Raw genomic sequence first — 23551 nt, 5'->3', positions numbered from 1 at the left:
GGAGGTCAAAGGTCAGCGTGAAACCCCACCTTATCTATGCGTGTGTGTGATCCCCCAGGTCTTGACCCTGCCGTGCTGAGAGACGAACTCTTCGAACTATGGTTCCGGAAAGATCTGCAGACGGTGAGAGTCACTTTCACAGCGTGTGTGAGAGAGAGAGAGGGGGAGAGAGAGAGAATACCGGCATGTTTAAATGAAGCCGTGTGGCTGTGTGTGTGTTAATGAGGAAACCAGAGTGTCTGTCAGTAGGAAGGAAGGAATTTGTGTTGCACTGAATGAACTTGAGATCTGTGCAAGGAGGATATTGAGTGGATGACATCTGCTTTGCAAATTAAGACACAGCGCAAGACATTCTCACACAGATATTATTTTCTTGTGTAGGAAATCTCTGATGCCAGAGATTGCATTCTTTAGCTGAGAACTAAAATGTGTCACAAGCCAGTGTCTGCTGGTCCAATGGAGGGAAGTTAGCTGTTCGTCCTAACTGGCTACTGTTCTTTAGCTTGTTTTTTAAATATTGGTATCTATCAGTATCAACGGATTTGGTATCTGATATGCTCCGATATGAAAACTTTTTTATAGAGCATGAAATGCAGAAATTGATGCTTGGGTGGCTTTAGAAATAGTCTCATATCATTTTTTAAAAATGTATTCTTTATTTCAGCAATTGCTGACTGACTGATACTGAGTATGATGATATTAACAATTTATATTATTTTTATTTATACTTTATTTAGTGTTTTTAATAATGCTGCTGCAGTGTTTAATACATTCACATTATCCTGTCATTTTAGTTTGAATTCACACCACTCCCTCCCCTTTCCACCCCCACAGCTACATCAGACAGCCTTCCAGGGATTTCCAAAGCTGTCTGAGCCTCTGGAGGCATTACTAATAATCCAGGAGGGCTGTCCAGGCAAACAGAAGGGTCGGAGCCACACCCTCGGCCATCACATCCTCATGGAATTCCAGACGTGGATGAAGGAACAACCTCAGGTAGACGAGATTCTGTTCATACAGTTCCAGTCTAACGTGGTTCACCTTTAGCAGTTTAGTGCACATGTCAGTATGCACCATCTCTAGGGCAAAAGAAAATAAAATTCCACATGTGCCACTTGCAGACAGATATCTTTTTTTTTTAATAAGAAGCCAAAAGAGGTTTTTTTTTTTATTGCATATTGAATAATCAGCTCTATATAATTAATATGTATACTGTATAATATTTAAACCATAACATTCCCTCATTCACACACTGATGGCAGAGGATCTAATGACAACAAGATTTGCTCCAGTAGTTCCAGTGTTGTCCTACGAGTGCCTTTGTTCCAAAATTAGTATCAGCAGCAATTTTTTCTGTTCATGTTTTGAATCTCAGTTTAGAAAAAATTACAATATTTTTTCCCCTATTTTTTGAGATATTGTTTGTATTTAATTTTTGGGCTCCTTGTCATTTTTGTCCCTACATCAGGTGACCCTGAGCTCACTGCCAGAGCAGCGAGCCATGGCGCTTCAACAGCGTGCTCTGAGCTTACTAACAGATACCCAGCCCAGCTTTGTAGACAGTCTCATAAACATCTACCAACTTACTTCCCTGGATCCAGCTATACTCCGACTCCACATTATGAAGTTGCAGGCTCTTCACTGTTACAAAGAGGTGAATTCCTCATTCACATTATTTTTATTTATGCCATAAACATTTCAGACATAAAAAACACACTAATTAATATGTTGTTTTTCCCAGGCAGCAGTGCTCAGCATAAAGCTGAAGTTACAGAAAGAACTCGATATGGAGGAGGTAAGATAAAACATTTTCAAAAGACGCTTCTGTGTAACATTTATTCATAATTCCTGAATACTTAAGATGTTTTAGATCTGAACTTTTCAAGATGGCCTCTCTACAATCTCTCACCAACTTCCAAAACTCATCTTCAATCTCCTTCTACAGATGTGTGTACCACTAATCTTGCAGAATAAGTTGCCTTTGGCAGAATCCTTCGTCACCGGCCACAATCATCTAGAACAACGATTGGTCACACTGCTAGACTCATGGTGTCACCCCTACTTCAGTGTGGAAGAAATAAGCATGTATGGAACGTACATGTATGCAAGTAGACATCAGTGTGCCGCTGTATGAACTTGTATGTTTTCATCGGCGTGCGTGTGTTTCCACAGGCGGTTCCCTCAAGTCTCTCTGACCAAACAGTGCATGAGCCAGATCCAGCCCAAAATGCTCTCCAAACAAGTCTTCAGACTCCTGGAGAAATTCAGCATTGACCAAGGTGTGTGGCTGGGTACATATTTGTTCATTTATGGGTCACACCTCAGAAATGATTATGATCTCGTCTTCTTTACTCAGGACTGTGTCCCAATGCTCTGCACAAGAGGAGATTGGACTCTTTACGTTTCCTCATGTACAAGAGGTTTGTGGAAGTAAGTGATGCAGAAGGCTTTCTATTTTATTCAAGCATCATAGTTTACACCACTCAATGAAGCAGGCTACTCATCAGTCACTTGCATTTTTTTAGCTAGTACAAATGGCTATTCTTGTTTTACTTTTGAGATGGAAGACGGACAGCCTTTCTTGTTTGGTGAAAACACACTTTTAGTTTTGCTTCCTTCTTTTGAAAAAAAGAAATGTTTTTTTTATAGTACACCTATAGGCCTTTTAAAATTGAATTCAAAGTTTTTAGTCAACTTTAAAAGCAGTGCATGATCTGTCAGCTTCTATTCCTTGACATTACGAAATATAGGAAAAAAAGACAAGTCGAGACATGGCCTCCTGTGAATGAGTGTGGTATGCATATGAGAACGAGAAGAAATATTTTGAAATCAGATAAGGGTTACGACAAGCTTAGCTGGCACTGCTATGATGTATGTAAAGCCCATGGGGTTTTTGCTCGAGTAATTTAAACAAAAAAAACAGTTTAAAATTAAATTAGCTGTATTTAAATTTTGACAGTGATACATGTGGTGTTTTTAACACCCTGAAGAAATAATAATTATTTATTGTATGAGCGTAATGCAGTTTCATTAAATGGAGCATAAGGGAAGGAAAGTATGTGCACCCCTCGTGTCTGAGAAGTTTTTATTAAAAATGTTGTGCTTTTCTGCTTGGATCCCATGTTCCTATTGTAGTTCCACATATTTCAACTTTAATCACTGATCAATTCAGAATTGAAAGCATTTTTAGACAATAAAAGCTTGTAACAGATCTCAGTGGAATCTCGGTGGATTTTAAAGTGTAAAGGACAGATTCTGTTTCTGGAAACATGAGCAGATGGCGGTTTGCTAAAGAATCAGTTTTTGGCCTAGATTTCTGTGTGACGGAGAAAAACAAATTCTATTATAAAGTATTTATTTACCAGACCTTATCAGTTAATACATATTTCAGGCACTTTCACAAGACTTCACTACCAAAGTACATGATTTAATAAAAGTCTTAATGTCACAGTCAAACATGTGGAGCAAGGGCACTTACATTAACCATATTTACTCATGATGGCATGTGGCAATTTTGGTATGTGTATAAATGTGTTGTTTTTTTTATTTCAACAACTTTACAATATGGAATAGGCAATATTGAAGTCAGATTACCCAGTTAGATAATTAATTAATAATTAATTAATGATACTCGTGTCTTTTTTTTCCTTCTAATTTGTACTTTTAGAAAGGCATGACAGAGGAGAACTGGAGTGACCATGTACAGGTAGGTGTTGTATGTGTGTACGACAGTGCGTAGATATATTTTAGTATTAATAAAATATTTACGACATTCTTTATGTGATTTCTTTAAGTGCATGTGTTTATTATGTATATGTAGTCCGTCGTGGCAGATGACATTGAGCTGCAGATCCAGTTGGTGGAGATGTTGGTGAAGTACTGTGGTCTTCAGAAAGCCTCTCAGTGGTCACTAAGATACAACATCCCCAAACATCGACTTCCCTGTGGGGTCTGGCATACGCAGCAGAGTCTACCGCCTGATCTACAGTGAGTTGGCCAAAATATGCAAAACATATCCTGTTAAGTGTGGCATGCACCGACTGTACTTATTTCTATATAAAGAGGAACAATTGCAGCCAGGGCTTATGTTTTGTTCACATCATCCCCTTCCTACACATTGTATGACACTGTTGCCTTTCTCTGTATCTCTGATGTTCAATCCACTCTCATTCTGCAGTGGCAGATGTTTTTTCCTCTCGCTTTCCCCCCCCGCTCTTGTCTCTGTTTGACATGCGCACTCACAAAATTTGTTGCTTCTGCTCAGGCACATAGGTCGGAGTGATTCTGCACAAATTGAGGAGTGGATACCATCTCAGTCTCACTGTCAGAAGTTCTACCAGGTTCCACTCACCAAAGACAAGGTTCATTTTGTGGACTCGTTGGAAGCTCTTCAGAGATGTCGAAACATTGCACTGAAGGTACAAAAAAATGAAATGCTTCATTTTAAAGTTATTTTTCTCTTTAAATGAACCATTGATGAACATCTCTATATCAAATGAGTATTTATTGTTAATCTTTTTTTTAATTGCTTATGTTTTATTCACTCGTCTTTTTTCTTTCTTAGGAAGGCGGTATAGTAGGAGTTGACATGGAGTGGCAGCCCACATTTGGCTGTATCTCAGCTCAGCAAGTTGCCCTGATACAGCTCGCAGTTTTGGACCAGGTTTTCTTGTTAGACCTTTGTGCAAATGGATTCTGTCAACACCCAGATACTATTAGTTTTATTAGGAGCTTGTTCTCTGAAAGAAACATCCTTAAACTGGGTAAGAAAAAGACTTGATCAAAGGTTAAATCAAATTCGTCGTAAACATTTCTGTTTATATTTCTGTCTTTAAGCATTTCTTCTTTCTTTCCCATTCAGGTTATGGTATGTCAGGGGATCTCAAGTCTCTCTTGGCCACCTGGCATCAGCTTTTAGAGGAGCCATTGAAGATGGAGGGGATGCTTGATCTTCTTAAGATACACCAAAAGGTAACATTAACCTGTCATTAGAGCCCTACCGATATGGAATCTTTGAGTACAGGATTACACTGTCAAACAATTCTAGAAATGAACGCTGAGAAAATAAATAAAAATAAAATGAACTAGAGACCATCTCTTGAACATACCACGTACCAGGTACTTTCGCTAATGGAAAACCAAAAACGAATGGTTTCAAACAGGCTGAGCTGTGTGTACCATGCAGTGGAAATGCAGCATTAGCCTGGTTCAGCTCATCAACACATCACCAGTGTTGGCATCGTCACTTGTCCACCGTACCCCATAGGATTAGAGGACCAGAGGACTGTAACATTTGGGCCTGCTTTTTTATTGCGCAGTCATAACTCAGGTACATACTGCAGCTGTGGCCCAGTAGTTTTCTTTAGATATATGTCGTTAAACTCATGGTCTCTGAGGTGGACAGGAATGTGGAAATGGAAACATGGGTCTGTAACTGATGAGGTTGCTTCACCATCTGCTGGATAGGCGGCATGTTGCAGTATGTGAGGAATCCAAGAAATGTTGTTGTTTTTTTAAATCACAAGGAATGTCGGGTTGAAAGAGGATGTTATGGCAGGGAATGTATTGCTTGTTCTAGAGGTTTTTAAATTAATAGGAAACACATCTTGTTTTGGAGGAATATTCAACACTAAACCATACTATTTAATTGTCACTTTAAAGGTCCTATATTATGTTCAGGTTATTCCTAGTATTTTGGATTTCTACTAGAACATGTTTACACGCTTGAATGTTCAAAAAGCACATTATTTTTCTCATACTGTCTGTCTGAATATATATCTCTTTAAGCAACCCTCACAAAAAATTGCATTCACAAATACAGCCCGTCAGGTAATGTCTAGATAATTTCAGGTTTGCAGCGTATGTGTGATAGGGGCTTTAATTTGCAGATTGTGGGTTGGTAGGCACTCCAGATACCCAAATGTTCACAGAGTTTGCATATGTCCCCCTGTATTGTCCATAATGCCTTTTTAGAGCTGTATATGTATGCTTCTTATTTTGTGCATCTGTATTCTGTGAAGGACTTAAAGGACTTTGTTTTAAAATATGCTAGATAAATAAGATCTTACTTAAATCACTTTTACAGATGCAGCGTCAAAAGGTCAATATGACCAAAAATGGACCTAGAGAGGTGCTTGTGGGTCACTCTGCAGAAAAAGGCCTCAGTTTACTTGTACAACAGGTCCTGGGAAGGCCCCTAGACAAGACAGAGCAGATGTCCAACTGGGAAAAACGGCCACTGCGCATCAGCCAGATTAGATATGCAGGTAAGGTATTATGCATGCACACACAGACAATGACAGGGAGACAGATGGTCACTGTTCTTTTCACTATAGAATATCACAGATTATTTTGTTATCCCCTGACTAACTCCTAACCAATAAATTCCCCCTTTTCCCCCCTTAACTCTCTCTCTCTCTCTCTGTCTCTCTCGCTCATTCCGCATCCTCCTTCTAGTGGCAGATGCCTGCTGTTTGTTGGATGTGTACTCTTCCCTCTCCAGCAACCCAGCTAAGTTTGGCCTACCAGCTGACCTCCGCAGCATCTCCTCAAGCCAATCACAGGAGAGTGAGAAGCAGCAGAAAGAGAAACGGGCCAAGCAGATGAGACAGACCAATAGCAAAGAGGTCAGGAGTCAATTACCATTTCTACAGCATTGCTGTTATTGATAGTGTTTTTATTTTCATGAGGTTGTAGTTTATACCAAATTCCTTGAGGAGTAGGATGTTATAATAAATGAATCCTATAAGTGTTTTTAATAAAAGATACTTAAATGCAAATTAAGAAGAGGAGTGTGTTTGAGATTTTTCCTTTCATTGGTTAACAATTCTTAGGGCTCTGAGCTTGTGTGATAAAATAGATACAGAAAAAACTGAATTACCTGGGTTGGAGCATCCAACCTGCAGGGAGGGACAATGTGTGTTTGACTCAAGGCACTTCGGCAGTTCCTATCAGCTCCAGGGGTGCAGTATTATAGTTCACTCTGTGCTTTGACCTCCCTGCACTGTGGTGCAAGTGAAAAGAAAGTCCCCCTGTGGGGATCAGTTAAGTATCACATTATTGTCTCTGTCCATTTAGGAATGTCAGGGGGCTCAAAGGGTCAGTCCCCCTCACTCTGACACAGAGAAAGGCCTCCTGTGTGGCGAGAAGCTCTCAGAAGACACCCCCCCTCTCCCCCCCCAGCAGTTGCGGGTGGTGTGTGACAACATGCTGCAGGGTCTCGGGAGATACCTGCGCTGTGTAGGAGTCGATGTGGTTATGTTGGAGAACACTGATGATCACAGAGTAGCGGCAAAGGTTAGTTAACACATACGTTTTTTTATACACAACTGACAATAACCAATAACAACATTACTGCATTGATGTGTTTGTTCTGATGTGGGTTTGTTGTGTATTTGCAGTTAGCACAAGCTGAAGGCCGTTTCATACTCACATGTGGACAACCGTTTCAATGTGTAAGTACCGACTAATGTGAGCTCATTAACAAATCTCAAATCTACGAACTCACGATGGATTTTCTGTGTGGTGTCATGCACTTGTGTGTGCGTGCATTCCTTTTTGCTTGTATACATGTGTTGTCTCTGTCTCCACACATAGTTGCGGTCCCAGGTTGGTGAGGGTCGCTGTCTGTCCCTAGAATGTTCAGAAAAGGCCAGAGACCAGGCTGTTCGAGTCCTGAGACACTTCAATGTCCAGCTCACTCCCAGTGATATATTCAGCCGCTGCCAGGTAAGGAAATATATAATAATAAATACACAATAATGCCAGTGATTTCGATACCTAAAAATGGGGAAATGGTGAGTACAGTGAGCAGAGAAAGTCAGTTCATCAGACCTTGTTCATCAGCCAGGGTCTCAGACAAAACAGTACATACATACAATAACATGTTTCAACCTTTTGCGTACCACAGACTACATTTCTGTTTTCAGCATTTAGCTGATGCTTTCAATGTTTTGATTGAGAAAGAGGCAAGAGCTTGCGTTCCTATATCAGTGAGAAGTATAAGCAATGTTAATACCCATGAAATATTTATTTTATAAAAAACTGCTGAACTGGTTCCCAAATTCTGTGGCCGTGGTGTTTTGTGTAATACCGAAGAAAGGGGGAGATATACTGTATATATAATTTATATTATACATTACATTATACAATTCATATATAATACTGTATTTATATTAATTTCTAAATATATATAAAAGTGGAAAGCGAAAGAGGAAATGGAAGTTGGAAAATGAAGTGCAGTGGATGTTGTAATGGACTGTTCGGGTGGTGACTGAGAGAATGAGCCAAAATAGTCTCACCTTTAATGAAAGGATGAGGAGGGAGCTTGAATTTTAACTGCTGTATCTTCACTTTGAAGTTGACCAGTTGTGACTGTGTTGTAATCTTGGCACATCCAGACTCTGGGGCTGACCCAGGAGACACTGAGAGGGATAGCATATTCCATATGGCCTTAGAATGCCTCAGTGCTACTAATCATTGTCGGATGTACGGCACTTGACCTGTAGATAGCTCTGTGGGTGGCTGTTTAGGGAATCCTGTGTGTGCTGCGGCTGTGTTTGCGTTTGTGTCTGAGGCAGCGTTTGTGATTGGAGGGGTATCTTTGCAGGACAGTTTCTAGACTTGGGTGTTCTTGCCTGCGCCTGGTAGGAGGCCCTCAATGTGTCAAGATACACCACTGGGTGCATTTGTCTCAGACCACCTTGATGCTACCTCCTGTCTTGGTGACGATTACAGTGGCCAAATGGTCACCTGAACACCATTCCTATTTATTGGTCACTCCTGACTCCACTTCAAGGAAAAGTCACTTTGATATATTATGGCTAAAGGAAGGCCAAATGTGCCTTTAGTGTTGCACACCACCAGTAACAGTTCAGACCGCAAACCTGAAAAAACATTTGTCCTAGGGCAATCCCGGTCTTTTACAATGCCAACCAGGTCCTAACTATCTCTCTCTTTGTTTTATTTTAAAAGGATATTAAAAAAAGAACGAATGGAAATGACAGCAAACTAAAAAAGGACCTACCTTCTCACCTGTCCTTGATCATTTTCTGTAATTGAATTTCTAATATTGTCATCCATAAAAGTTGTATCTAAAATTGAAGGCCAACAATAAATGAGTGCATTGAAGCATATTATCTATCTATCTATCTATCCACAGATTATAAAATATGATATGTGGTTCATATTAAAATGTATTCTTGTGAGCGTGTGTTAGAGGGTGTCACCCTGGGGGCTCTGTGGCCCACCCAGGCGAAGTTAACCCCTTTTGTTATCTCTCTGATTAGCAATGGATGGGTTAGTTTCTCTCCCTTTGTCTCTCTGTGTTTCTCCCTCATGCACATACACCACTGATCAATGTCAGAAGGAAAGAGAATTAAGAAAAAGGCAGTGGAGATTAACCACAGACTGGTGTATGTGTGTGTAAAGAGTGTGCAGGGAAAGGGTTAATGTTTCTGCCTGTGTATCAATAGGCCCAACAGATTTTTAGAGGCATCGGAATGTGTGTTCACTAGGGAGACGCCAAGAGGGAAGGGGAGACGGAGAAGGGCCTCCTGTGTTGGCATGTCCTTGTCTGCATACTTGCGTGTACTCGTGTACAATGAAGTGGTAAAAACGAAAGAAACACTGCAGTCTGTATGATTCAATCAATGATTCAATCTGTGTTTATGATGTTTGGTTGATTTATCTGCAAGATAAAAGAGAAGAGAGCGACATATTTATCGTGCATTCACTCTTACAGAGGAATAATCATGGCAAATTTGAAGTCTGTGGGATTTAAAGTCATGTCTACCTGAAGTAAAACCGGATTCTGTCATCATTTTAAAGGCCCATTCAGGGACTGCATAGTATACTATCTTTAGGCTATGAGTGCTGTTGAAAATGGCTATGGTGCCTTATACTGTAACAGAGGACTGCCACACAGGATGAGCTGGATAACCCAGAGAAAATAAAAATGAAAGACATAGGCAGGAGACTTTAAAGAATAAATTCCATCCCCCAGTGTAGCTAGAAACATGTATCATCAAATACATTTCAACAATGTTAAGTGATCATTTATTTACAAAATTATGAAGTTGTGTAGTGCATCTTTTCAGCCTGCAAATGGCCCACAAATATTTTAAGAAAGTTACATTTTACTGAGTCAGGATGTTGCTTTGTGTTACTTTGTGTCACTTTGTTAATCTGTCATCACTAAATTTCATCTGTGTGGATTCCTGCACCAGGTTGAGTAAGATGGTGATAAGTTTCCTTATTCAGCTATATCCTATCCCTACCACTAATGCCTGCTGTATGTCTATACTTTCATGCACACACAAACAAACACTTCCGTAACGCTGTGCAGCTCCATCAGATGTCCCGTACTGGCCTTTTATAGACATGTTGAGATAGCCGAGATATCCTGAGAGATAGACATGAAGCCAGCCAAACACATACACTCTCACACATACATACAGTGATTAGCATACACTCTATAAACCCCAAAACCGATAAACACTTACAGACACCATCATGAACACACGCACAGTGACCTCAGCATCGTTACAGAGCACACCAACTCTGTCACAGATGCACCCGCACTCAGTTGTGGACACTATTGCAGCAGAAAACGCTGGTTCCCACGCAACAGACTACTGGGGAAGTGAAAACAAGAGCAACAGGAACCACCACACTGTGAGCGGGAGGGTTTGGAGAGGAAAAGGGGAGGGAGGGAGAGAAGTGAGAGCAGAGGTGATGACAGGGAGGTAAAAAAAAAAAAACGACAGACAGAGAAACGACTGAAAACAAGGAGTGAGTGAGTTAGGGAGAAAGACAAAAATAACATGGAGTTGTTGAGACAGAGTTACAGAGAGATTATGTGAGAAAGTCAGAAATAAACTGTGCGCGTATGTGTGAGCTGAGTGTTTGTTGAGTGAGGAAGACCAAGAGGAAGAGAGAGTGTCTGAGAAAGGTGGCATTGAAGGAAGAGGTGAGGAGGAGGGTGAGGCGATAGAAAGACTTGTCTGTGCTTTGATCTACAAAGAGGGCCGCTGGCTGAGAAACAGGAGGAATGTGAGAGGTTGAGACACGTTTAAAGTTACCCTTCACTGGCTCTGTGTGTGCATGTGTGTGTATATTTGTACATGTGAGTGAAATAGGGTTAGTATTAAGATGTATGTTTGCATTACGTATTGAAATGGAAAACAGAAGCCACTTTTTTTTATACAGGTAGACTTGTATATTCTCCCACTTAACTGCATTTTTTACTTATTTTAAAAATCACTCAGCTGTGTGGAGAACCACAGTTTCACACTTCATATACAAGCTACGAAACTCACACATTTTCACAAACATGTTGAAAAATAGCGTGTGTGTATTTTTAAGTGGATTTGAGCTCAGTGGCTTCACGTGCTGTCTCTGCATATGTACAGTTTTTTTCCTGGTGACAAAATAGGTTTTGTGTGTCCCGCCGTTTTTCCCACTGTCTCTCCCTTCTGCGCAGAGAGGGGAGCGACAGTGAGAAAGAAGGGGAGGAGGAGGAGGCGGCGGTGGAGAGGGGGGACATTCCATAGGCATGCCAAGACATTCCGAGGGAAACCATCCCAAATATTTCCCACTGTGTTTGGCGAGGGCTTCGCGTCTCCTGCTATACACATACGGTTTGAGAAAGTGCTAAAAGTGAATAGACACACACTGGGAGAAAGTGTTGCTTACACATAACACAGGTCACCTTCACAATCACTCTTTCTGGCATACACACATGTAGATGTTAGTGGGTTCAGTTATGAGTGGCTGATGGGCAGCCTGTATGTCCGTCTCCTTTTGTCTGGAGGGCGACGTGCTGTCGCTGTGTCTGTCTTTCTGTCAGTCTGTAGGGGAGCCAAATCAGGAAAGGCCATTGTGTCACTCCAGTGTGTGTTTATGAATGAGTGAGCAAGTAAGACGTGAACACATATATTAAACTTTCACTTTCCTGCTCATCGGCGTAATGGTTTCTGTGGAGATAACTTCTTTATTGGAATGAGATGTTGACTCATTGAGTGATCGCTCATCAGAAATATGAAAGAATTCCTGTGTGCTTCACTGGAATTTAAGAAACAAGTCAATGGATGGGGAAACGGTGGCTCACACTAATGAACAAGTCTTATGTAGGGGTATTATAATATGTACACTACAGTACTGTATTGGATTAATAGTAGAAAAAAACAATTGCTGCAAACTTCCAATTGACAGAAATTGTTTGCAGCAGACAGTGGTACAGTCGGAGCAAGCTTGTTTGTATTGAAAGGGGACCCTTTTTAACCGCGTACCCTTCTTTCTATTGGTTATAACTTTTAACACTACATGTACAGTAGAATAAGCCACAAAAGGCATGCCAAAAAAGAGAAATACTAATACAAATTTTTGGTCATACCGCCCAGCACTATTATGATGATATTATAATTATGATTTTTATTATTGTGAAGTATATTTTCCGATAGATATGTATCATGATATTGCAAATAGATGAAAAAACACATGTTGTAATAGTCATGTAATATTATCAAAGAGCAGTCAACTTGTTTCCAGTGTTATACCTCACATGAAACCAATCCTCATATATGTAAATGAAAAACTTTGAACACATAAGATCAAATTATCACGATTTAATTCTGCTGAAAGTTGATAAATGATAATCAGTTTGGACCTAAACATTAAAACAGTTTGCACACGTGTTAATATTGATTTAATCGTCTTTATTGATTACCTGATGAATTCAAAACCAGCTTATTCTGTTACAATGTCAAGTGCTGGCGATCACACTGTATTTTAAGGGTTAATATCAGATCAAGGTATAGATACTCGAGCTCTAGCAGATGGCTGCAACATAAACTTAGCCTGCTGTAGTTGTTAAAATGTTGAAATAGTGAGAAACGGGCAGGTTTTTTTGGAAGTGGTGTGAAAATCCCACAGTAAACTGACAGCTTGTAACCTGTGAGACGTGTCTTTAGTGTCCCTGACTCATTTTAACATTTTCATGGTTGTATGAGAAGACACAATAGCAGAGATACACACCACGTACACACCCACACCCACACACACACACACACACACACACACACACCAATAGATAAGCAAGAAGATGAGCCATCACTCACCAAGCATCTGGTCTTTAAGAAATCATGCTCCTCTGTTTTTTTTTCCCACAGTCTAGTTGGCCCCAGGATAGCATAGCATCACAATGACACCTGTGTGTGCGGGTGCATGCATGATATGCATCTGCATGTGTGTGTCTGTGCTTGAATTTATAGTTACTCAGACACCACTGAGGTTTCTGTTAGCATTTAGTGGAACAGATGAATGTGTGTAGGTCAGTGGTTCTTAAACGTTTTGTCACGGCACACCATTTATGAAAACATGTATTTCTAAGGCACACCTTTACATATGATTATATGTTCAGAAATAAGACCAATTTCAAGGCACACCTGGCCACCTCCCGAGGCACACAGTTTGAGAACCATTGGTGTAGGTTGTTTTTTAGGATGTTTAATTACAGATGGAGGAATCATTCAAGAGGTAATTATTTAAGAAGCCAGTTTTCTGCTGCTTCCAGCTTGGCTGGGGATGGCTTATTTTTTTATGCACACCCAATAGTAAGTAAGTAAGACTTTATTTATATAGCACCTTTTTAAAACAAAGTTACAAAGTGCTTCACAGGATAGATAGATGCACAAAAAAGGAAGCATAAAATACATCTATAAACTGAAAGGACACATGGAGAATTCCAGAGGGACAGCAAATCTACAATCACCCTTGGATTTGCGGAGAGCAGAGTATGGATAAGAGACCTTGGTCGGATGATCTGAGTGGCCTGGAGGTGGTGTAGGGGTGTAAGAGTTCAGAAAGTGGAAAGACCGTGTAGGGCCTTTGTATGTGATAAATTATCTTAAAGTCTATTCTGTACTTTATGGGGAGCCAATGAAGGGATGCAAGGATCGGTGTTATGTGAGATCTGCGGTTGGATTTAGTCTGGCTAAAACAGTCTGGCTGCAGGTGTGTCATTGACATCTACAGTATACGTGTCAGTCATATAATTATTTCACAGTTGGGTAGTGGTAAACCAGAGGTATAAATAGAGCGCCGGTGTTGTGCAATCTGTATATTAAACAGAAAATAAGTCACTGAGGAAGTCTAAGGAACTAAGTTCTGCCGGAATGCTTATTCGTCTTTGTTTTTTATATTTCATGTCACTATTATACTGTTTGTTTTCAAAATATACCTGAAGCAATGTCGACGAGGGCGTATTTCTCTCTGCTTCCGCTCCCTTTCTCTCTCCTTCTCCCTGACTCTTATTCTCTGAACCTCATTTCACCTCCTCACTTTGTTATAACACATTTCTTTCCCCTCTGATAGTTTCTTTCCTTTTTTTGCATACAACCAGCATTCATGCAAAAACATTTGTGCCTGCTTGATGATTTCAATCAGACACACATTCGTATTTGAATCACTGATGACAAATTCAAACATCCATTTGAAAATCCAATTGATGATGAACTTTCCATCTGCCTTCTCTTGGCAGGTACTCACATTATAACTATCATATGCATATCATAATTTGTACGCATGCCACAATAAACATATGCCTTCTTAGACAACACAAGGACATAGTTGTATGCAAAAATGGTTTCTACAGTATTAGATTGTTTGAAAACTAAATTATGCAAATCACAAATATTTTTTTAGTAGTTTGTCTTTACCTTCTCTAATCCCCCCTCTCTTCCAATTTCCCCTTTTTTGCACCCCAACATTTCTTCCTTCCTTTCTCCTTCTCATCCTCTGCTTGCCCCCCCCCCCCCCTCTCTCTCTGTCTCTCTCTCTCTATCTCTCTCTATCTCCTCTGCTCTCCCTCACCCCACCATTCTCACCCTGCTCCACTCCACTCCCAGTCTCACTCTCCTCCGTTTCAGATTAGCCAAGGCGAGGAATCCGGTGCAGCCGGCAGCTGGAATGTCCTGTTTGTCTTGCTGTGTGCGTGTGCAGTTGTGCGTGTGTGTGTGTGTGCGTGTGTGTGTATGTGTGTGTGTGAAGTTGGTGAGGCTGGTGCTGCTTTTTGATGTGTTCCATTGTCTGAGAGCCAAGCTGCTTCCTGTCCCTGCTTTCCCCTAAAGCCTGAGAGAAACTGAGGAGGAAAGGGAGAAGGGAGAGAAATTACAGTGACACACATTACAGTGACAGGTTGAGATGGAGAGAGAGAAGCGAGGCAGCAGAATAAGAAGGGAAAGAGGAGATGGCGAAGGATAGAAAGATGAGGCAGGAAGCGATGGAGGGATTGAAAAGGGAGGAGTTAGAGAGGGAGGAAGAGAGGTGAAAAGGAAGGAGGGAGAGCTTCAATAGGGCTTTTCCTCCAAACACCAATACAATGAAGTAGTGCGTAATTTCCCATGTCACCCACACCCACACACTCACACACACACACACACACACACACACACACACACACACACACACACACACACACATAAAGTTTCTCATAGGTGTTACGGCTTTATTCTCTATATGCAGGCGGTTACTTTTTCTCATTTCCTACTCATTCTTACTCTGTGTTTCTGTGGTCTTTGTGTGGTCTGACACTGTGGACAGCACAGGCAATACAGAGAGGATGAGAAATGATGGGGAAGAATGATTAAAACGGTGTGATAAAGATAAGGGAAGAGATGCAGAGAAAGAAGATATGTGTGCGGTGAGAAATGAAAAACAGTTGCCAAGCAAGAAAAAATGCTAGAGGAGAGAAAATAGCTCAAAATTACACGCGTGCGTGCGCGCGGTACATTTCCCTGTGAAAATGTGGACGTGCATAAATCATTCAACATGTGTTTTTGTGTAAGTCTATGTGCGTTCCTCTATGTGTGTCCACGTGCGTGTGCGTGAGTTGCTGGCCGGTGGAGGGGTTTTGACGGGGCAGAGCAGAGCATTCCTGCTGGGTGGTGATGTCATGAGAACTAGCTCTCCGCTCGCAGACAGACAGCCCTGTTTATGTTCCCCTCCAGAGGAGAAACCACACTGTGTGTGTGTGTGTATGCATGAATGTGTGTGTGTGTGTGTGTGTCTGTCTGACTGTGTTATTGGCTCATGGGGGAGGTGGGGAAGCCGAGAGGCACTCGAGAGGGTCTACTTTCCCCTGCCGCTCAGGGAGAGGGAACCACTTACTGATGCCTTCCTCTCAAACATCCACACAGAAAGAGGAAGTTTCTCATGTTTGAGTACAGTAGCTGCGCAGCCAGACTGTGCTGCTGTGAGTGATTGCCATCTGCGTCTAAATACTCTCCTAAGGGAGGCAGATTTTTTTGCAGTATAATAACAAAGCTCGGGTCAGCAAATGACGACAGTACCTCACACAAACATTTTTGAAGCCATTAAAAATGCATTATTATTCACTGTGTTGAATAACCTGAACCATGTGTGCATTTCTTAGGTACGTAATTAAAAACAATTAGGGCAAGCTGTGACTGTGACTATATTGTAAAAGTAGGCCAAAAATGTGTCAATGACAAATTTGAACAATTGGATTAAAGAACTAAGGCATGTATACCATGTAACTTTCTTGCAGAAAATGGAAATCAAGTAGGTAACTTTAGAAAAATGTTGTGAGAACTAGCCCCAGAAATCGTGTTTTCCTCTCCCATATACTGATCGTATGACTGTCTTTGTGTCTGTGGTCATGGTATAATGGTTTCCCTTGCGATAGTGAAATGTGATATTTAGTCTTTGCAGCTTAGTGAATCATAGATGATTCTCCCACACTCAACACACAGTGCAACATAGCAAACCCATTCTGCCTACGCTGCACACAGCTAGGATGATAAAGAACTCTTGTCAGCCATGTTAATACCTGCCAGTGAGAAATAGCTGAGAGGTTTAGGGTCGTTATTATCACAACCCTGTGGCACAAGGGCCCACTTTAGTAGCTTGTGCAACTCCTCCACATGCAGTCATGCTTTGGAGGCAGCCATGCTTGCTCACATGTAGAATTAAATGACTCCTGTTGGCAGAAACCCATTTTTTTACCTTCTATTTGTGAGCTCATTGCTATGACTTCCAGGAAAGATAATTACTTGATTGTAGGTTGAAGCCAAGAATATGTGGTTTACATCAGTTTGTCTTGAGGCAAACAACTTCACAGGCTAACATGGAGCCAGTCTTCTGTTTACTGATTGATTCAAGACTGCTTATTATCCTGTTGTTGAAGTGTGTAGGATTTTATTTCGGATTAACTACATGACCAAACTGGAACATGGCACCCAGCTCTAGAATGCAAAACTAAATATTTATGGTTACATGTGGTGGCATATAAAGGTCCCATATTATAAAAAGTCGTCATTGTCTTTCTTTTTGATAATAGAGCAAGTTGAGTGGCTATATAAATAATTATCGAAACGCTCAATCCACAGAGAAATTCACACAGCCCATATTCAGAAGCTGTGTCTTTAAACATACCGTCAGGACTTCTGACAACTATACTATATGTAGGTAAAAAAAAAGTGCCCATACAGTGCCGTTACAGTAATTCCCCGGCTGCAGTGATGGTGCAGAGACACAGAGAGTGCTGATGCAGAAGACCTAGAAACACTCAGATTATTCGCACATGTAAACAGCATTCTCGGATTATTATTGTTTCTTGTCTGTGCATGCTCCCCACTCCACAGCAGTGGCTTTTGACCCGGAAATTAAAAAAAAAAAACAGGGAGCAACAGCGCCGAACGCAACGTTAAAAAAACAACAATAATAGAGCTTTACCTTTAAACCAAGGGAAGACTTCGCAACGGCAAGTAACATTACTACCAATAAGACCCATTTCACTCGCAATTCTGTCCAAAAGTGGGCCGTTAGTGATTTTAATGAAGGTGAACCGGAAAAAAAGCTTTATTCAGTCCAGCTGTATGTTGGGAGAGAGCCAACTACTGTACTGGAGTTTGAGTAACTCCGTCATTTTCACATTCAACCCCTGCTCATGTATAGCAGGGGTTGAATGCTCAATAATCCGATCATTCCCTAAACCAGGGTAAGGCCATTTTGTTACTGATGTGCATGTAAACGTACTGAATGACCAATCAGAGTAGACTGGGTTTTTTCGGCAGGGGGGCTTAAAGAGACAGGCCCTAAAAGAGAGCCTTTTTTACACAGAGGGTGAATACAGGCATATTCATATTCAAATAGTGTTTTTTTAAACATTAAAGCATCTAAACATGTAGAAGACACCTTAAGTATGCATTTGAAATGAGCATAATATGGGAACCCAGTAAATGCTCTGGTAGACATTTGACAATATTTGAGAAGAAAAGATACCTCACCCTACGCAGGTACAACAACCACTTTCCCTTTGACACAAAGGAGTTCTAGGAAGCAATAAATCATGTTATCCTTCCCTGCTGTGTTTTGCTAATGTTAGGTTATTAACTGCATATTTTAGCTACCTTTCAGCTCATGATTGCTGCCTCTCTGCATGATGAATGTGTGTGGTCTGTTGTCTATGTGCTTAGAGTTACACAAGAGTAGGGGTATTGAAATTCTGTGGTTGTATGTGTCTTCCTGTCTCCTGTTTATAGAGTTCTGGGACTGTTAAGATAAAAAAAAAAAAAAAATTAAAGGTTGCTGCTCCATGATTCTTAGTGTGTTGCTAGTGTCTGTGCAAGACAAGTGCTCTCTGAAAAGCAACTCAGACCCTGGTCTGCATGAGCCATAGCCCTGTAGGTTTTTATTCTAGCAAGATCTCAATCAATCAAGAACTGATAAACACCTTCAGTGTCACTTAAATTTGGTTAATTCAACTGATGGGATAGAAGACCAGCAAGACTAGGAACCTATCTAGCTTTACAACAAAACCTCAACCATTTTGGGCTGGGTTTGTTGTGTCTTTGCACCGTGTATGTGTGTGTATGTTTGCAGTTTCTGAGAATGAGTTGTGTCAACAATTAGATTTAAACCTCATATAGACAGAGATAATAGATTTAACCTCCCGCGTAGTCTGTGGTTTGTAAACTCAACCACTGTACTTTAGTTGTGTTGTGTTTCATAGTCCCTCTGACATATTTCTATGTTGTTGTTTTTTTACTTGTCTCTGATTTGTGAAACTCTGTACATCATCATTGTGACTGTGTTTTTACAGTTTATGTTCCGGGTGTAGGTCTGTACATTCTGCCAACATTCTTTAAATGTCTGACCTGTGTTCACGTCGTGTTGTGCTGCTCGTACTTGCATGTGTAGGTCTTGGGAATGTGAGGCCAGCTCAGCCTTCAAACGTTAAACTAAGTCTTGCTGTGGTTCTTCCCAAAGCCTGCAGTTTGCGTGGTGTGCTATCAGGGGGTTAGAAGTCTGTTTGCTTTGGGAGCTGCATGCTTGGCAGACATGCACACGCACACATTTTCTGGTGTTTTGTTCTCTCTTTCTCCTCACAGAGTCAGATTAAAGTGAAAGTCCTTGCAGGGGTGGGAATGGTCACAGACAGTCCCCAGGCCCCAAGGAGCAAAGAGGTAGAAGGCTGGATGGAGAGGTCAGGCTGCTTGGCCTGGGAAAGGCCTGAAAAAGCAAAGGGTCGCAGTGTGGATAGATAGTGTAGATGGATTGATAGAAATTAAAAGAGAAAAGAGCAGAGAGAGAGTACTGAGAAAATGATATATTTGATAAACGCAACAGAAGAAAGGAGGAGATAAACTGAATATAGATAAATACTGAAAGTTTGGGAGAGAGAAAGGGAGATAAAATAAGAGGGGAAGCCATAAATTTGGATTTCTTGGAGTTCTAAGCTATTGAGAGACACGCAAGATATAAATGGGATGGAAAATTAGACCCGCAGTAGGTAAAAAAAAAAAAGATTATGATGACGATGCGCAACTTGCATCTCTCCCCATTTCCTCCTCCTCCTCTTTCAGGCAAAGGAAAACCAGTGTGTAATGTTTCTCATAGGAACAGCATCCCAGTATTTTGAACCAATGTCATGAAGTCTGAGAAGTTTGTTTGCATGCACGTATCTGTGCGTGTGTACTCTCTGGAGGCCAGCAGCATCGCCTATGCACCAGTACAAACATACCAAATGATAATCTATGGTCAGCTATGGTAGTTTTCTTAATCAGTAAAATTTACAGAATATCATTGGAGGGAATCACATCTCTGATATCCTAACATGACTAAGGGCCCAGTAAACCTCTGTTACATAGAGAATGAAGTATCCAAAATATCCAAATACATATAATCAAAACAAAATAAGAATAACTTTGATTGATAAAGCAAAGTTTAATTGATTTCAGTGTACAATGCCTCTGCCCTATTAGTTGAAAGTGATGTTTGCTCCACCATTTAAAATGTTTGAATGCCAATCATTCCAGTCATCTCATTCCTTACTTATGTAAACGTTTACACTGAATGCTTATGTTTGCACGAGTTGCGTTGCGGGTGTGACTGGGTGTGCGTGATGGTGTGGTATGAGTGCGCTTTTAGGGTGTGGGTGTTTGCGGTTAAGGGTGTAGCCTTTTTTTGCGCGGGACGCTGCTATCTAGCAACTGTAGGACCGTTAAAAGTGTGAGCGTGTGAGAAGGAGAGCTCTCGGTACGTCCCACCAACTCAAACCAAAGCTGCATATCTATTAGTGAATTAATGTAGCATCTCAAGCCGCGCAGCGTCCCCTTTGTTGCTAGTGGAAACCAGAGGTGACTGGAGTGCCTGAGTACCTGTCTGTCTGGATGATCCCATGGACCTCCTACGCACACATACACACACACACACATACACAGGCCTCCTTAGATGCAGGGAGCCCTTTCTTTCTTTCTTTCCCTCCATTTTCCTGCTGTCTATTTTGGTCAACTGGTGGCCCGTTCCCACAGTGCTGCTGTTCCCATGGTTATCGCCGCGGAGATAGCACATGGGGGGCTGGGGTGGTGGTGGGTGGTGGTGGTGGTGGGCTTGACAGAGAGCGGGAGAGACAGCGTTGCTCTGTTCGAAGAGATAGGGGACTCTGTGGCTGTAGAGGAGGCGGGGGTGAGGTGGGGTGTAGGGGGGGGGGGGGGTGAATGAAGGGTATGGGGTTGAGTGTGTATGTGTGTGAGCGTGTGTGATGTGTAGCTCCCATGAACATCACAGGTGGCCCATGAGGATTAAGCCAATAGGTTCTCATTAGATGTATACAATTTTTAATTGAATCTGCTAGTAGGTCTGTGTATATTATTATTATATATTACATAACGTTAAAATTGTCAGTTAAAACAAATTGTATACATTCAAAGGCATCCATCCATCATATTAGATGTTGATGATGCAGACCATTTTGTTTTTAATATGAGGTCAATATCAGCCCCGGATGTCAGCGAATGCCTTCCTAACCTCATATGAGACTTCTTTCTGAGGGTAGATGCTACTTCCTGAGATTGAGAGCCGAGGTGGGGTGCCAAAAGAGAGGTGGCAAAGGAAGGGGAGGCGAAGAGTAGGAGCCGGGACCTGGTAAGGAGTGGGGGGGGGGCTTTGCGGGTGGGAGTGCGGGGCTCATAAAGAGGGATTCAGTTCCCACACTTCTAATTACTGTGTCACTGGAGACTGAAAGGGGACTGCCCCTGGCCCTAGGGAATTTGCTGGGGCCAGTCACAGAGAAGGAGCTGTGGTGGAGGGAGGGAAGGGGGCAGAGGAGCGGAGGGAGAAAAGGAAGGGTGGAATTAAAGAGGGTGTATGACACAGGAACCCTCTCCATCGTGCTTTCTTTTTGGTTTTACCTCACTGCATTCACACTAGAGGTGAACCCCTTTTACCGCAAGCCCCCCTCCCCTCCCCTGTCCTAATACCCAAACCTCTCACCTCCGACCCACTTCTCCTTAACCCTCTCTTAGCCTCCTCCCCTCTCTTTCCCTTCAGCCTTTGTTCACCATCGTGTACTGCTTCCTTTTTACCCCAACACCCCCCTTTTCTTTTCTTTTTTTACATCCCCCTCTACCTCTCTCCTTTTCTAATGCTGGGTTCCTCTCCTGTGTTTCCTGTTGACATGGACAAGGCTTACAGAGATACTTTGAACACACACACACACACACACACACACACACACTGATGTCTTGTTCTGCATTATTATTACCACTTAACCTTGAGTCATTTTCCTGTTTTAATTGCCTTTATCTTCCCCTTTCATAGCCTGTGATATAACCTGCTGATAATATATAAGATGACTCTGAGACAGACATAGATGTGTGGGTGTGTGTGTGTGTCTGACTTGGTCCACAAGCTCAGCAGTGGTTTGATAATGGTTTGAAGCAGTAATGATGTTACTATCTTGCTCAGCATCTCTCTCCATTGTCCTGTGGACCAGTTGGTCCTTTATGGTCCCAGTAAAATCACATCTTCACACAGCTTACTGTCCTTTATTTCTAAGATAAACACCAGCTTTTTGGGTGTTCACAGACACATGTTTTATTTTTTAACTCACTTACTGGTCAGCTGAGGTATTGATCCACATTTAACCTGGTGCCTTTGGGGTTTGAGTTACCATAGTTGTAAATTTGGAGCTATTACCCTTTCTTAGTGATCTCCTCAGTTGTTGTGCTCACCTAAGGGAATTTATTGCTGACATAACGACATCATTCAAGGAAGTAATCACCATGATAATGCATTTAAAAATATAAAGTTTAGTCACTATCAAAACTATATAACCTAAGCTAGGAGTTCTCTTACAAGTTTATGTAGCTCCCATGGTCTTCATTCAGCAAATGTCTCAGTTGTCATCACATGAGCCTGAGGATGGAACTTTAGTCACAGGATAAAAGGTGTTCATATGGAGGGGAGATCGTAACTGCTTTTGGAGGATAGTCCTAAGCTTTTGTGTTTGAATGGCCTCTTTGATCTTTCTTTCATAATTATTGTTAATATGTCGAACTCCCCCACTGTAGGTCTAGTATATATAGTATATAAGCTAATAGCTGGCGGTTATAGACCAAAAAGAGACACGGCGAGTGGACATGTGCAGTTTTGTGTATACTACATGGGCTGTCTGCATACACCGATGTGTTCATATGCTTGTTGGTGTTTAAATTCTGTGCAGAGCCTCACAGACATGGGCAGATGACAAATTTGCATCAAATTGGACTCTGACTCAAACGACTACAGAAACTCATACTGCTTGGGGTTTTGTTGCTGTAGTTGAAATTAATATGTACAAGATGATGCAATTTTTTGCCCACACAAAAGGATAACGTTTTCCTACCTACTCCTTAGCAACAAGTTAGCGGATTGGTGAGTCGCTCCTGCAGCTCCCTGCTGTGCACCCAGCCCCAGTGATAGGAGAGTAGAGAAACACAGCCGTGAATGACAGCAAAATCCAGTAAACAGAAACTTTCAGTTTAATTGAAGGCTTTCTGTTTTTAAATTCTGTTATTCTACAGTTTTAATTGAAAACTGAATACTTTCCAAACATAGAAATATCCGAATAGTTGAATATTCAGGTCCAGCCCCACTCCCTTCCCTCATAGTTCTTCAGGAGAGAACAGACCAGACCGACAGTGGCAGCCACCACAACCGTTCCCACTGTCAATATTTACAATCCTGGATGAAGCACTCCATATTACAG

The 23551-nt window shown here is 41.5% G+C and overlaps 1 protein-coding gene across 4 annotated transcripts in view; it reads left to right on the top strand.

The window, feature by feature from the left end:
• exd3 (exonuclease 3'-5' domain containing 3) overlaps positions 1 to 23551 on the top strand; it is a 40183-nt gene that overhangs the window by 5664 nt on the left and 10968 nt on the right. For all 4 annotated transcript variants that reach the window (XM_083930445.1, XM_083930446.1, XM_083930443.1 and 1 more), the window contains 17 exons: positions 59 to 123; positions 835 to 996; positions 1469 to 1654; positions 1742 to 1795; positions 1946 to 2085; positions 2173 to 2279; positions 2357 to 2430; positions 3668 to 3706; positions 3821 to 3987; positions 4265 to 4418; positions 4565 to 4763; positions 4862 to 4971; positions 6086 to 6266; positions 6457 to 6626; positions 7078 to 7296; positions 7401 to 7454; positions 7597 to 7728. In XM_083930445.1, the coding sequence (XP_083786571.1) occupies positions 59 to 123; positions 835 to 996; positions 1469 to 1654; positions 1742 to 1795; positions 1946 to 2085; positions 2173 to 2279; positions 2357 to 2430; positions 3668 to 3706; positions 3821 to 3987; positions 4265 to 4418; positions 4565 to 4763; positions 4862 to 4971; positions 6086 to 6266; positions 6457 to 6626; positions 7078 to 7296; positions 7401 to 7454; positions 7597 to 7728 (2213 nt within the window). The remainder of the gene's footprint in view (positions 1 to 58; positions 124 to 834; positions 997 to 1468; positions 1655 to 1741; positions 1796 to 1945; positions 2086 to 2172; positions 2280 to 2356; positions 2431 to 3667; positions 3707 to 3820; positions 3988 to 4264; positions 4419 to 4564; positions 4764 to 4861; positions 4972 to 6085; positions 6267 to 6456; positions 6627 to 7077; positions 7297 to 7400; positions 7455 to 7596; positions 7729 to 23551) is intronic.

The sequence above is a fragment of the Echiichthys vipera genome (assembly GCF_963691815.1).
Source record: "Echiichthys vipera genome assembly, chromosome: 16".
Taxonomy (NCBI): Eukaryota; Metazoa; Chordata; class Actinopteri; order Perciformes; family Trachinidae; genus Echiichthys; species Echiichthys vipera.
This window is presented reverse-complemented; position numbering and strand designations above follow the sequence as displayed.